Here is a 14118-nt window from a genome sequence, read left to right as displayed (position 1 = left end):
CGTTGGAATTACCAACCACTAAATACCTGTAAGCACTGGATGGTCATTTCTTACTATTTGGGACTCTTCAATAGGGCATATCTATGATGCCTCAAGTGAAAATTGAAGATAGTCACTTGTAAGCTTCTTGTTTGTTCCGCTTAGAAACTTAACGAAAACAAAATGTGAATTGGAATTTCAAGTCATTTGGTTGAGATATATAAATAAATAGACTGTTATGATTGGTAGAAGACGTGAGTAGGCTACATGTTTTCGATTATAGATATTTTCGACGTATTCCTCGGGTTTATGTGAGAACCAAGTGAGTAATGTTGAAGTTAGGTATAGGCTGCTAGGTTAAGTGGCAAGTCAGTTGATGAAGTTATAAATCTTCATCGATTGAGGTGGTTATGACGTCTGTCTCGTATGTCTGACTGCATCCTACCTGAATGGGCTATATTTGCTGATGTACGAGTAGGTTGGGAGAAAACTAGGGGCAGCTGAACTAAATCAACCCAATATTCTGTCTCAATTAATTAACCATATGTAATAATTACCCCTGCCTATCTTTTACCTAGTCTTAATGAGTTTTATCTACAAATTCAATTACCCAACTTTATGCATGATGCAATTTTCTGATTACCAATATACCGCATAGATTATTGCAAATTTTAATTCCGCTGAGAATATGCAGCCCTCTGACCACCTTAAACAAAAATGGAAGCATGTTTGGAATGCGGTCTCCCTCTTCTATATTCAAAGTGTTATTTCAGGATTGCCTTGCGTCATCGCCTGAATTAATGGTAGGGAGTGTAGTTAAGCGCAACGACCGCTACTCTTATCTTGGAAGTCTCACCAGTCCTATTCTGGTATCTGAAGAGATTTCAGGTCGGATTCAGAAGGTTTGACTGGTTCCCGCCAACTCGCGTCACGCGGTGCCTCTTAGTAAACTCTTTACTTCCTTGAAATCACGCTAGATACTAAGCAACTAATCTTTCATACTCAAATAATCATCTGATTTCAGCATCGTGAATAGTTGCCCCACGACCTCATGGAGTAATTTTTAGCGAAACCCTCTAACCAAGCAGCGTTTATTTACTTAAACACATAGACATTAGTACAGGGAGGCACCAAATAGATATACGCAAACTGCAAACTGTGACTCGTGGAGTTTAGACATTGAGAGTGAAGCAGTTGTCATCAATGATATTGGATGAGCGTCGAGCTGAATCGAAAATTGATTGGAGTTGGTACTATATCATCGAATTCTGACCTATTGGTTTTAATCATTGTGTTCGTTGAAAGACCTGGAGGTCCTGGGTCGGATTCATACTAGGATCGTAGGTGTGAACTAGATAGAAGTCCAGAGGATAATTTGTCTAATGTAGATTAAAACCTTGACGCGATAGGCTGACTGGCTTAACCTTGAGGCTCGTGTGCTTGAGTTCGAAAGTGAGATCAACTGCACGAGATACAGAGACGAAAACTATTCTATCATCTGATTGGCTGACAAGCACACGCGAGAGAGAAGACAAAGTCAACTGGAACACCACTCGATTTATTCCCAATCGCCACCTGGATCCCAATTTCAGATTAGTGTAAAAAAATACACGAATAAATAGGTGACTGACCTGACCACAACGTACAACAATTAAGAAAATACAATTATGTTCAAAACTGGGGATTAGAGCAGAAAATAGAGTACCACAGATTACGTTTAAATTACAATAGCTTTGGAACAGAAAAGCCTATGGCAGTGAATCATACATCAAACGAAAGCTTATGATCTGTAAAATAAACTAGGGGCAAAAGTAAATTTTATTGTTATACAAGCTTTGCATTAAATGAAATAACGTCCCCAAATACAGCATCCGTATTCTGTCAAGGCTTCTTCTTGTTTCTCTGTTCACATCAATCTAGATTTTTATTTATGATTGTGTCATATGAAAGAATTTGTGAATCATAGAAAGAGTTAACATTCTAATGATATTTTAAATCATTAAACAATTCACAATTTTTCAAGAAGTCATCTATGATGTAAGTAATAAAAGAAAACAACCATTCACATTATGAAATATTATGAATGTTAATAAAATAATAATGAAAGGCACAAAAAAGAACTTACATATAAATATTAACCGTGAGAATCAATAAAATTGATGATCAAGATCCAGTCTAGTACAAATACAAATTGAAAAATACCTTTATACAATTCCATCTATTCTACACAAGATGTAAGTGTGGGAAAATTACTCTCTTAAACAGTCGTGTGTTTAAAGTCATCCATACATAAATGGCAATGTTGACAATATTTGATAACTGATTTAATTCAAATAACCCCCTTTTTTAGATATTATTAGAACTACAATAAATACGCAACTTCCCTTCAGCACTTATTCTATTTAATAAAGGATGAGTCATTATAAACTGGAAAAAATAATTCTTTATGCTTAAAATCATTTTAACTTAATTATTAGAAATGGTATTACACGTATCCGAAATCATTGAGGAAAGAAAAAGGAAAAACATATTGATTGTAAATTCACTTAGTATTACTTGTTTGAATCTTACCATTGATGTTTAGGTCTTCAGAACTCAATAGCTGAGTGGATAACACGATGGCGTTTGAAGCGAAAGGTACTGGGTTCGAGTCCCAGAGTGGACATCAACTCTGATATGCAGGTACATCCAGCTGACGAGCCCGAAATAGGACGAAACGTGCGTCCTGGATTCCACTGTTAACCACTATCCATCTTTGCTAACAATATTGATTGTAACTTTTAAAAAATAAACTAAACACCTAAACTAAATTCCTTTATGACTGCTTCAAAGACTAAGTACAGCTATACAGCAAAAATTTATATATATCACATGAGATAAATGGCTGATTAGTCAGGTTTTAGATATTAATTATTACGGATTCCCATTTTTCTTTAGGATTTCATCCTCGTTTGTAACTTCTTATCAGTGTGTATACATTAATCCATCAGGAGTCCAAATCAAAACTTTGAGTTTTCATGGAGTGCACATTACTTTTAAATTACCTGGTTAAAATTCAGTGCTCTACATCAGCTAACTCAATCAATTCAAGGTACAGAGTGACTTTTATGCAATCCCGTAAGTGATGACTGCTTTATTTATGATATGAGCAAACTCTATCTAATCAAAACTTTTCACTAGAATTCTGGGAACCCATCTTGGAGCTAGTTAGTTGTAAAAATATTAGTTCCACAATTTTTCAGTTTCCGCATGAAAGGCTGAAAATTTAATCAACGATCATTAAAAATGTAGAACGTCATGCATCTGAAAGCGTTGGCCTGACGAACACTAATGAAGAACGAGTAATAGAATGTAAGATCTAGGGCAAAAAAAACAAAAAAAACGCGGTTTTAGCAAATGATGAATGGAACGAAGAAATCTTTTTCAATTAATTTTTCATCATATATATATCTGTGGGAGAAAACAAACCAGATTCCAGCGGAGGAAGAAATCAGGAAGAAGCGCTAGAAGTGGATAGGACACACATTGAAGAAATCACCCAACTGTGTCACAAGGTAAGCCCTCACATGGAATCCTGAAGGTCAAAGGAAAAGAGGAGGACCAAAGAACACATTACGCCGAGAAATGGAGACAGACATGAGAAGAATTAACGAAAGTTGGATAGAACTAGAAAAGAAGGCTCAGGACAGAGTGGGTTGGAGAATGGTTGTCGGCGGCCTAAGCTCCATTGAGAGTAACAGGCGTAAGTAATATATATATATATATATATATATATATATATGCAAGGAATTGATAAAATATTTTGATGAAAGGTCACTATTATAGTGACATCATGTAAATATTGCGTAACACAACTAATCGATGAGTATTCTTTCATCGCTATAAATCATACATATATATTACTGTAGAGTGGACAGTGAACTATCATCAAGATGATTTATCTGTAATGCTTGTCCTGACTTCATATTTTACTTGTAAACATTTCACTCAAATTAAACATTATTACTACTAATATTATCAATCTGTGTATGGGGGTTTGTGGAGATTGTACTATTTTCACAGTTGAAATTGTGAGTCGATCTAAGCTAGACTACTATTGAAAACCTGAAAGTACTAGACAGTGGGATCATGGATGAGCATTGCTAAGGAATACCATACTAGAACGAAACAGACATCCAGTGTTTCCGGGTTTTCACTGGTGGTCTAGCTTAGATTGATTCGCAATTTCAACTGTGAAAACGCCACTTACATGAAAATTCGTCAAACTGGGAAGGATAATTTGACAAAACCTGGGCATCGAGTATATACAATACGTTCAATGTTAAAATTGTATTTGAAATATAATTTCTATAATTAAATAAATACTATTGTTGTAAGGTTTTGAATTTTCTCATTGTTGATATTAAGAAATGCAACTTATCAATCTTTATTGCTACATACATATCATGAGCAGACTGTTTCGATATAGCTATTTTATCAAGTTTTTTAGAATAGACGGCTTCACATTTTCTGATAAACACTAATCAACGACAATTCTTAATATCAACAACGAGAAGATACAAAACACACAGAAATGAAATTCACACCCACTGAACAAGTTAATGATTATCTAGAACTAGTAGTTAAATGGGTATTGCTTTTTGAAGCGGAAGGTACTAGATTCGAGTCTCAATGAAGATATCAACACGGATATACAGGTAAACCTGTCTGACAAATCTCAAATGGTACGGGAAGCACATCTTGGGTCCCGCTATTAGCCAGAAGCCATCCATTTTAGAAGAATAGACCTACAATTTATACACTTCAGTGAATATTTATAAGAACATCTTTTTTAATAGAATAACCTCAGAAGTTAGCATATTTTACTCAAGTTTTTACTAAATTATGATCTTAGGTAGAACAGAAAGTCAGTAAAAGAAGCACATGCTGGGATGATTTTTGTCCCAAATAGAGTGTGTTTATAAAATGGAATCTTTACAAATGAGTAAGTAACATTAATCCATTTAATAGTTATATATCCCATTTATTTTTATTTCATAGTTTTATCTTTAAAATCTGTCTGATTTGAAATAGATTTTTCGTCTTTCTACTTTATTCAACCATCGTTTTTGTGGTGCTAATCGGTTCGTTTTCAATGTCGACTAAATATGTACAAACTTAATGTGAGATTAGTAAAATTTCCAATGCTACATCAAAATGAAAAGTGCATATGAAAAGATACCATAATTTTAGCTTAGTTGATTGCAGCTTCTCAAGGTTTACTTTATTTAAACTGAATCAAATCCAATTCGAAATAACTTTTTACAAGAAGTACGTTATCAAGATCTAATTTTTGAAATCTGTTGAACTGGTGAATGCTAGTGAATTTCCTCATATAAGAATAATTGTTTTTAGCTTATAGATGACTTCATTCATATCGATATATGTTCAGTGACCTGAATATAGTTGATAATTTTCGACATTAATCGTACAAAGAAGCTATATGTTTCTTTATTAGCTAGGATAACTGAGAAATCGATGTAGAAACACTATCATCATTAGTTAATTTCTATCAAGATACAATCGAATATTGTGAAAATTTATTCGATGTCTTAGTTCGGATACCGTTGGTATTCAGGTGTATCTAACCGATCATCTTAACGGGTTCCCTTACAAGCTACAAATAAAAGCTTAATAAACAGTATTGCATGCACTTTTCAATTTTTCAGTTATCTTCATTACAGATATATCTTGATAACACAAACAATGAAAATCTGACTGTAGTCGGTCTTTTCCAGAGTTTTGCAACACTTAAGTTAACATAGACATTCTAGACGGACATCGTTCTCGAAAATCATTCAAAATGTATTCAGCATACTTTTGAATCCTTCCTCTATCTTCTGGTGATTGACTGGATTATGAAGGCTTCGACATCTGAGGGGAAATACGGAATACAGTGGACTTCTCAGAATCATTTAAATTATTTGGACTTCGCAGATGACATAGCCCTCCTATCTCATACGCACGAACAAATACAGACGAAGACAGCAAATGTAGCAGCAGCCTCTGCATCAATAGGCCTCAACATACACAAAGGGAAAAGCAAGATTCTCAAATACAACACGGAGGACACCAACCCAATCACACTTGATGGCGAAACTCTGGAAGAGGTGGAAACATTCACGTACCTAGGAAGCATCGTTGATAAACAAGGATGATGGGATGCAGATGTAAAGGCGAGGATTGGCAAAGCAAGGGCAGCATTTCTACAATTGAAGAACATATGGAACTCAAAACAACTGTCAACTAATTTCAAAGTCAGAATCTTCAATATGAACGTCAAGACAGTCCTACTGTATTGACCGGAAACCTGGAGAGCTAATATATCCATCATCAAGAAGATACAAGTATTTATAAACAGTTGTCTACGCAAAATACTCAACATCCATTGGCCGGATACTATCAGCAACAGCGTTTTATGGGAGAGGACAAACCAGCATCCAGTTGAAGAGGAAATTAGGAAAAGACGTTGGAAGTGGATAGGACATACATTAGAAAAATCACCAATGTGCATTACAAGGCAATCCTTAACTTGGAATCCGGAAGGGAAGAGGAAAAGAGGAAGGCCAAAGAACACATTACGTCAGGGAATAGAAGCAGATATGAAAAGAATGAATGTTAACTGGAAAGAACTGGAAAGGAAGGGTCAGGACAGAGTTGGATGGAGAATGCTGGTGAGCGGCCTATTCTTCTCCATGAGGGGTAACAGGCATAAGTAAGTAATAATTTTTAATGTAAACGAACAATGTTGTGTAGAAAAAAAGTGACTGTAAAATCTCTCTTATTGTTTATTTCATCATTTATTTCTTTTCAATTCTATCAAATATGGAAATATAAATATCAATACTGTCCAGTTTTAAAGATCATTTTCATTAAAAGAGTTTATAGAATATAAATAATTCCCCTAAGCAAATGAGATATTTGGAAGTCCATAAATAATCATATTAAATGGTTCTAATGTTGGAAATTCTAAATGTTTATATTGATTATCAAATTGATAATCAATTTCATTGATTGATTTTTTTTCTAACAGCTGATTATTTTTATCTTCAGTAATTTGTTTTAAACAATTCAAATAATTATCTAATTCCATTTTGAAAAGTTCATATTGTGTCAATAAAATTGATTGTCCAATTGGATAAACATGATCTAATAAATCTAAAATATAAAATAAAGTGGAAAAAAATCAATATGATAACTCTATCAAATTAATAACAATTGTTTTCCTGATTTATCATATTCATCATGTGTAGTTTAATTACTGTTGTGATGTGTGCTACTGATGTCTGCAGATATAAGTAGTATGTAACACTAATCAAAAGTGGAGTGCCTAGTGGCACAAGGTTGAGAACAGAGAGTGGCCGGTATGGAAACGAAGGAACAACAAAGTCTGAGACAATTGAGGGATATTTTGCAAATGAAGTATTTACTATATTGTTCTCAGATTGTACCAAGAGATTCTGTAATGTATTGAAACACATTTGGTTTACCCCACCTGTGTTTACATCCACTACGATTTTATTTAGTATGTAGTCAACGAAATCTGAAAGAGTAGACGAATCGTAATTGATTGAGTATTACACATCGAGTAGAATTCGAATTAGGAGTCATTTTTCTGATGAAAAGTAATTTTATTTACTACTAGACTATCTCGTCCCAATAAAGTGGGATGTAACTTACTTATCAAGTACGGGTTATCGGACGCAGGCTGGTGACACTAACTGCCTAGATTGGATTCCAAAGTTGTTAAAAAATACTAATGAACTAATTAACTCGTAGAATAATAAGGTCAAATTAAATTTTTTACTAGACTAACGATATGAGAAATAGATCGAGCGCATAAACCACTGTTAGAAAGCGAACTATCTATTTCACAGATGTTTTAAAATGAATATCATTGTAAATGAAGAAAAGAGTATTTGTAAGGGTTTGTACTTTTCCACCGTTTACACTAAAGACTGTAATTTATGGGTCTCTATTGGCATATTTGTATCGTGAGAGGAGTGCCTTGATCATCCTATTTGGTCACGAGTTCTAATAAAGTTGAGATCGAGAGTCCGTGTTTCACCCCGTTTGGTGCTCGTCAGATTGATGTAGCTACGTAAAAATATATTTTGTATTTCACTGACAGCAATAATCCAAATTTATTGAAAACATGCTCCAAAAACCACTCAGAAAATTACTGGGTGAATAAAAAAAACAGATAATTATTAGATACTATATTTCTGTAGAAAGTTATCGGCAGATACTTCGAAAAGAAGTGAGCTGTCAGAATATATTCACAAGTGGTTAACAGCTTTTTCGTCTGTATAAAATCTGATTGATAATCATCCCTAGTTTTGTTGACATTGCTCTGATTATTGTGGAAAATACTAATAGCTGACTTTTCTCTGAAGCATATACTTATAATGCTGTCTATAAAGGTAGTAAGAGCTTCACACTTAAACCATTTAGCCACTTTCAAAATCTTCTTCCAGAGAATATGCTAAGGCAATGGAAAGATAACTTGGTCACCACAATGCTTGGATTATTTTGCAGAAAGTCATGAAGAGAGTGAAGTCCTGAGTTTTTCACTAGTTATGTCGACCAAAGTTAACTTGGATTTCTATACTACTCATAATTAGTATGAATATCATTACTAATTAATGATTTACAAATGATTAAAACTATGAGCTGAAGTTTAACCCATATGAGAGTGAGTAGAAGTTTGATCGTTTTAGAAAATTACCACAGTTTTTACGGAATTAGTTGCTTATAACGCTATGAAATTAAAAAGGAAATATTTAAGTGGAAAATTATTTCAGTAAGCTTATCACCACAACCACACCTTACAGTTATTAAGACAAAATTATTGTATTACAATGGTTGGAATAAGGCATACATAAATAGGTAAATTAAATTTTTCCTTTTTATTATTAATAGCTTTATTCAATATTATATTTTTGGTACAATATAGAATCCACAGCATAAAGTATTTCAACGAGTTTCATTTTCTTATTTCTTGATCGATCCTGACAATAAATATTGAAATCTTTTAGCGATACTGAACAATCATCTTGTAAATAATTTAATCAGGATTCTTGAATTGTGATTACATCATGATTACGATACATATTTAGACTTAGTAAAAACTGAAGACAGTCCGCCTTGCCAATTAGTGATTGTCAGTTAGAAGTTAGCAGTTCAGGAACTGACATCTGAATAATGTTCATTCTTTTCAAAGCATATTGTCAGCCACCACGATGTCCCGATTGTACCTTTTTGTAAATTGTACGGCGAAAGGTCGTAAACTTTTCATAAACGCGCCTGAATAGGTTATGCGATTAATAGACATAATGATGTGTTGAAACAAACAAAAACAGACATCTTGTTGAAATATCTAGGTGGGGGGAACAGGTAACCCAGATATTCAAGCAGGCTGCCGATCAATTTTTTTGCTAAAACAGTGGTTTAAATACTTCCAACTTGTCATTTTTAAATGTGACGTATTGGAGTCATAATCGATGTAAAAGTTCACTAATATCAACCTACAGCATTGTCTAACTCATTCATTTATAAATGCCTTGTTTTGACCATTGTAGTAGAATACTTGTGAATTTATTACAGTAGATTTTGATGGTGAAGTTATTGAAAACAATCGTTCACTTAAATATTCTATTAAATTAATTTATTTGAAGCAAATTTAAGATTTAGAATGCCTATTTACAATGAGTTCTAAACTAAGTATTTGTGAATAAGACAAAGTAATACAATCTTAATAAAATTACAGATGATTGAAATCGAAAAGTCATCTTTCCCAAACAATCATTCGGTTTGACATTGAAGACAGTTTCAGGTAGTCTATTGACTGAGTAGTTTTTGTAATTTCGTCACGGGAGTGAAAGTTATTTTTATATATAGAGGTATAAACAAATTTTTTTCAGTCAGTCAGACTTGAGTGCTGTTAGAGGTATGAGGGCAGTTATCACTTCCCGGTTTCCCACACCGTGGAAGGGTTCTTCTACAGGTACCTGAAAAGGAAATTGGTTTAGAAGTGGTCTTAATGGCCTGAGAGCGTGACCGCAGTGCCCAAGGGACAACTGTTTGAGGTCGGTCACACACGACCTTTTTGTGGGTAGTTTTTATGTTAGCTCCGTACTTGTTGGGACCTTACCGCCGGAGACGGATATCCGTGGGATAAGGCGAGGTGTGCATTTTTAGGGTCAACCTTTTCTAACCCCACCCCTCCTTGTGGGAAGGCAACATCGCTGTTATGCTGGTTGTCTGAAGGAAACACCTTACTGCCATCACACCCCTGTGGTCAGCAGTACGACTTCACCTTCGGACCTTGGGTTTGCTGCTTTTAGTCTTACCGCTCTTCAACCGACCTGTCTGGCATGGTAGAACTTTGAGGAACGATTGTTCCAGCCAGTATAGCTCGATGAGTTCATCACGATAGGCAAGCCCGACCACCACGTCAAGGTAGCAGCAACGGTCGGGACAAATTTTTTTGGTAAGAAACTAATTTATAATTCTATTTCCCTCCGGAATATAATCATAATGTTTATTTTAAGAGTTAACAGTGGCTGATATGGATAGTTAGACACAATATTTATCAAAAAATGTGCGCATTATTTTATAGATTCCAATGGTTACTACATCGGTGACAGTTTTGCTCCTTTTGGGATGCTGTGATCTGTGGAGATATAACAACAACCAAATCACAATAGTATTAATATTATTTTCCATTTCACCATTTAGAAATGTGAATCTTTCAATTTGGAAGTAAAGCTTTCCTAGAAAACCTTATTTGAATATTCAGATTAGTAAATATTATCCGATAAAATTTATCGATCACGTCTGTGTTAATCTGATATTGATACAATTGTAAGCGGAATTATTTACTTAATTTTAGAAAATTAAATGAACAACATCATATAATAATAAGGCGTAGTAATCTGCTATTGTTAAATAGATTATGGAATGATTGAATTTCATACACGGGATAGTTATCACAGTTCTTCATTGTTTTTAACAACTCAAGGATAGTCTATATGAGTCAGTCTTGACCTGTAAAAAAAAACAGAATTTACATTTCAGATATATTTTACCTCACGGACTGTCTTCAGATAGACAGTTATTTATTGCATGAATGCACCAAACAGATGTTTTGTCATACCTTCGGACTCATCGGCCAGGTACATTCACGAATAACCAGAAATCGAATCCAGAAATAACAAAATTCAAGGGCACTAAATTTCCTTTAGATGATTAAGTTCAACCTCATCTAATTTATCCCAAAACTAAAATCAATAAATAATTACTTACATTTTATCAATTTTCCCAGTCTAAATTGATTCCAATGTAGTCGTGTAGACCATTGTAACAGGATTGTGGAACGCGACCCAACTAATGAGGAAATGATAGCCATAGATAGTGGTTGTTCTAGTTCACATTCCGTTATCCTTGTAAAGTAAAAATCAATCAACAGTGAAAAAATTTTGTAAACACTAAATAGCCTTATATTTCAAAATAATTGGTTATATGGTGATGATATCTTTGATTTATAATTGGGTTCTCGTAAATACTTTGTTTCTTTGCACTAATTAGTTAATCATAAATACAAATTCATTGGAGCTCACGTTGATTCCATAACCAAAGCCTACATAGTCCAGTCAGTGCTTTATCAAGAGGCATAATCCGTTCAATTTTAAATAACATAAGGAAAATATTATCAAATAGTTCTATTGTTATATCCGGACGAGAATAAATGAGTGGTAGTCGTTAGAGATTATTTATGGACTAATGTTATACGAATATTCTTATTGTACGACTATTAAATGACTATATTATATGTATATTTATATTCTTTTCATCATAAGCTTTTATTTGACCTATTGACTGTTATCATACGCTTCACTATTCTCGAGATATTCCCAGTTTATTATTAAAAGTTTCTCACAATCACAGCCATTTTTTGGTTTTATCTTGTACAAATCTTATTTTCTATTTTATGGTATGATGCGGTATGATTTGTTTGCATATAAACCCAGTATCTTTGAAATATACGATTCGTAACGCGGAGGCTGAGATAGGCGTTTTGGACTTAACAGGCAGAGCTAGGGGGAGGAAGGACCAATTGGAACTCTAGTTGGCTCGTACTGGTGTATGCGTCATAAGTTTAGTCGTATAGGTCAGCGTATCTAAATAGGCAATCGTAGTTCACGATAACCTCATAGCATAAGAACATAATGTTTACTAAGATATTTATTTGTCAAGTTTAACACCTAAATTGTATCTTTCAATTGATGGACTATTATCACCTTTGACAACTGAATGGTAAAGATGGATAGTGGCTAGTGGTGGAATCTAGAACACGCATTTTGCCCTATTTGGGACTCGTCAGCTGGGTGGATGCTAGCCACCACCCATCTTTACTTATAATGCTTGTGATTTAAGACAATATCGAAGCAGTCCACATAGGTTGCACATATGCCAATGAGAGACTGATCAATTGCAGTCCTAAACATCAATGGAAAGCTTCAAACAAACAATACAAAATTGAATAGTAACATTATTATCCAACAAATGTTCCAAAGAGAAACATTTAAAGTGTCCTCAGTTTTAAACAGATATACCAAAGTTAGAATTTCATTTCATATGTCAAATTCATTTGCTTGTGACTCAATACTGTGAAAGACTTCTGTATTTTAACCTTAAGATAACTAACAATTAATATAGATGCCGGCCGATATATCTACCGTACCTCTTAGTTTACAAAAAACATTGGCACTAAGCCAAATATTATTAGTGTAAATGAGCAAATAATATCTCTTCTCAAAAATAAATAATTATGATTTGATTTCAAGTGGTCATGATCTGAACGTCAAGTCATTATTTATGTAGTCTTGAACCTAATCTTAATGTTTATTACCATTTGTTATTGATAATTCCTGTACTAAATTAATCATCATGGAATAAAGTTTAGTATACCTGCATACTAAACTGGCTTACAGATCGATAGTATACCATTAGAATTGGGAACTGGCCACCATGATATGTTTCGAAATTCAATCACCTATCAATACAATACAGTGTCATGTGAGGAGTGAGTGCATTATACGAAAGTATCATACTTATGTAAAAAAAGTATATAAGTATCGTAAAGGCGCGAACAAAAATGGAAACGTTAGCATGCGGTCATGAGCAGATTAATAAGCGTACAAAAGATTAACATGCATTTGTATCGTGACTGTCTGGATGATAAAATAACTTGTTCGTATGAGCGATTTGAAATACCATGAAAACAGAGTAATAAATCGTTTATAGGTATGACAGCGGAATAAATTGTAAAAATAAGTAAAGTACAATATAACAGGATTTGGTCTATGGTGCTGATTGAATGTAAGGATAAAGAACAGTGAGATATGACGATGTTCTAATAAGCCACAGTAGAGTAAATAGCGTCCATTAGCGATTAACGGGTTTGCGTTTACATACGTGGAGTTTATGTAGGATAAAAATAATCCAGCCGTAAAATGATAACTGCTTCGATGGGTGATATTCGTTGCTGCACTGCAACCAAATGCACCGAGTTATCGTCTAACATGTATTAGTAGAATGACCAGAGGGACAGAATAGTGACTGCAGGGCGTAATCCTTTTTGGTCGTAAAGTCTAGCGTGATTTATGTCGTTTGAGGGATAGGCGCTCAACCTCGTTTGTTAATAAACCGTACTAAGGTATGATAAGAATATCAGTACATATGATTGTCGATGACGGTGAGTGAAACTGACTTGAATGTGACTAACAAGAGTGTATCCTTAGGAGACTAGCTCTAAACTCTTTTCTGACATGTAGTGTGGTGGGAATAGAATATTAACAGCAGTAATCAAATAATGTTTCTGGGTAATGAGTGATGCAACGTGTAGTTACACATGTGAACGGATAGATAAGATGAAAATAATTGTTACTAATCGGCTAGTAATACGGCGTCGAATATCTGATGTGCATATAGACAATAAAGTAAGGATAATCGATTTGAAAAAAGTGTGTGCGGTTCGGTTTAGATTGTCGTTGAAAAAGTAGAAAAACGACGATTGCTGCGTACCAGTGCGATGAA

The 14118-nt window shown here is 34.2% G+C and overlaps 1 protein-coding gene and 1 non-coding gene across 2 annotated transcripts in view; one reads left to right on the top strand and one right to left on the bottom strand.

Moving 5' to 3' along the window:
* The first annotated feature begins 2572 nt into the window (after nt 1-2572).
* Nucleotides 2573-2639, top strand: Smp_tRNA_01865_Pseudo_TTG.1.1. Its single transcript has one exon. It is a non-coding gene (tRNA).
* Nucleotides 2640-11317: 8678 nt separating this feature from the next.
* Smp_155850 (putative heterogeneous nuclear ribonucleoprotein k) overlaps nt 11318-14118 on the bottom strand; it is a gene marked incomplete at both ends in the record, with an annotated part of 94513 nt that continues 91712 nt past the window's right edge. The window contains one exon of the mRNA XM_018797127.1: nt 11318-11462. Within this exon, the coding sequence (XP_018652200.1) occupies nt 11318-11462 (145 nt within the window). The remainder of the gene's footprint in view (nt 11463-14118) is intronic.

Source organism: Schistosoma mansoni, chromosome 4 (assembly GCF_000237925.1).
Source record: "Schistosoma mansoni strain Puerto Rico chromosome 4, complete genome".
In the NCBI taxonomy this organism is placed as follows: Eukaryota; Metazoa; Platyhelminthes; class Trematoda; order Strigeidida; family Schistosomatidae; genus Schistosoma; species Schistosoma mansoni.
Note: the sequence above shows the minus strand (reverse complement) of the source record. Positions and strands in the feature narration are given on the sequence as shown.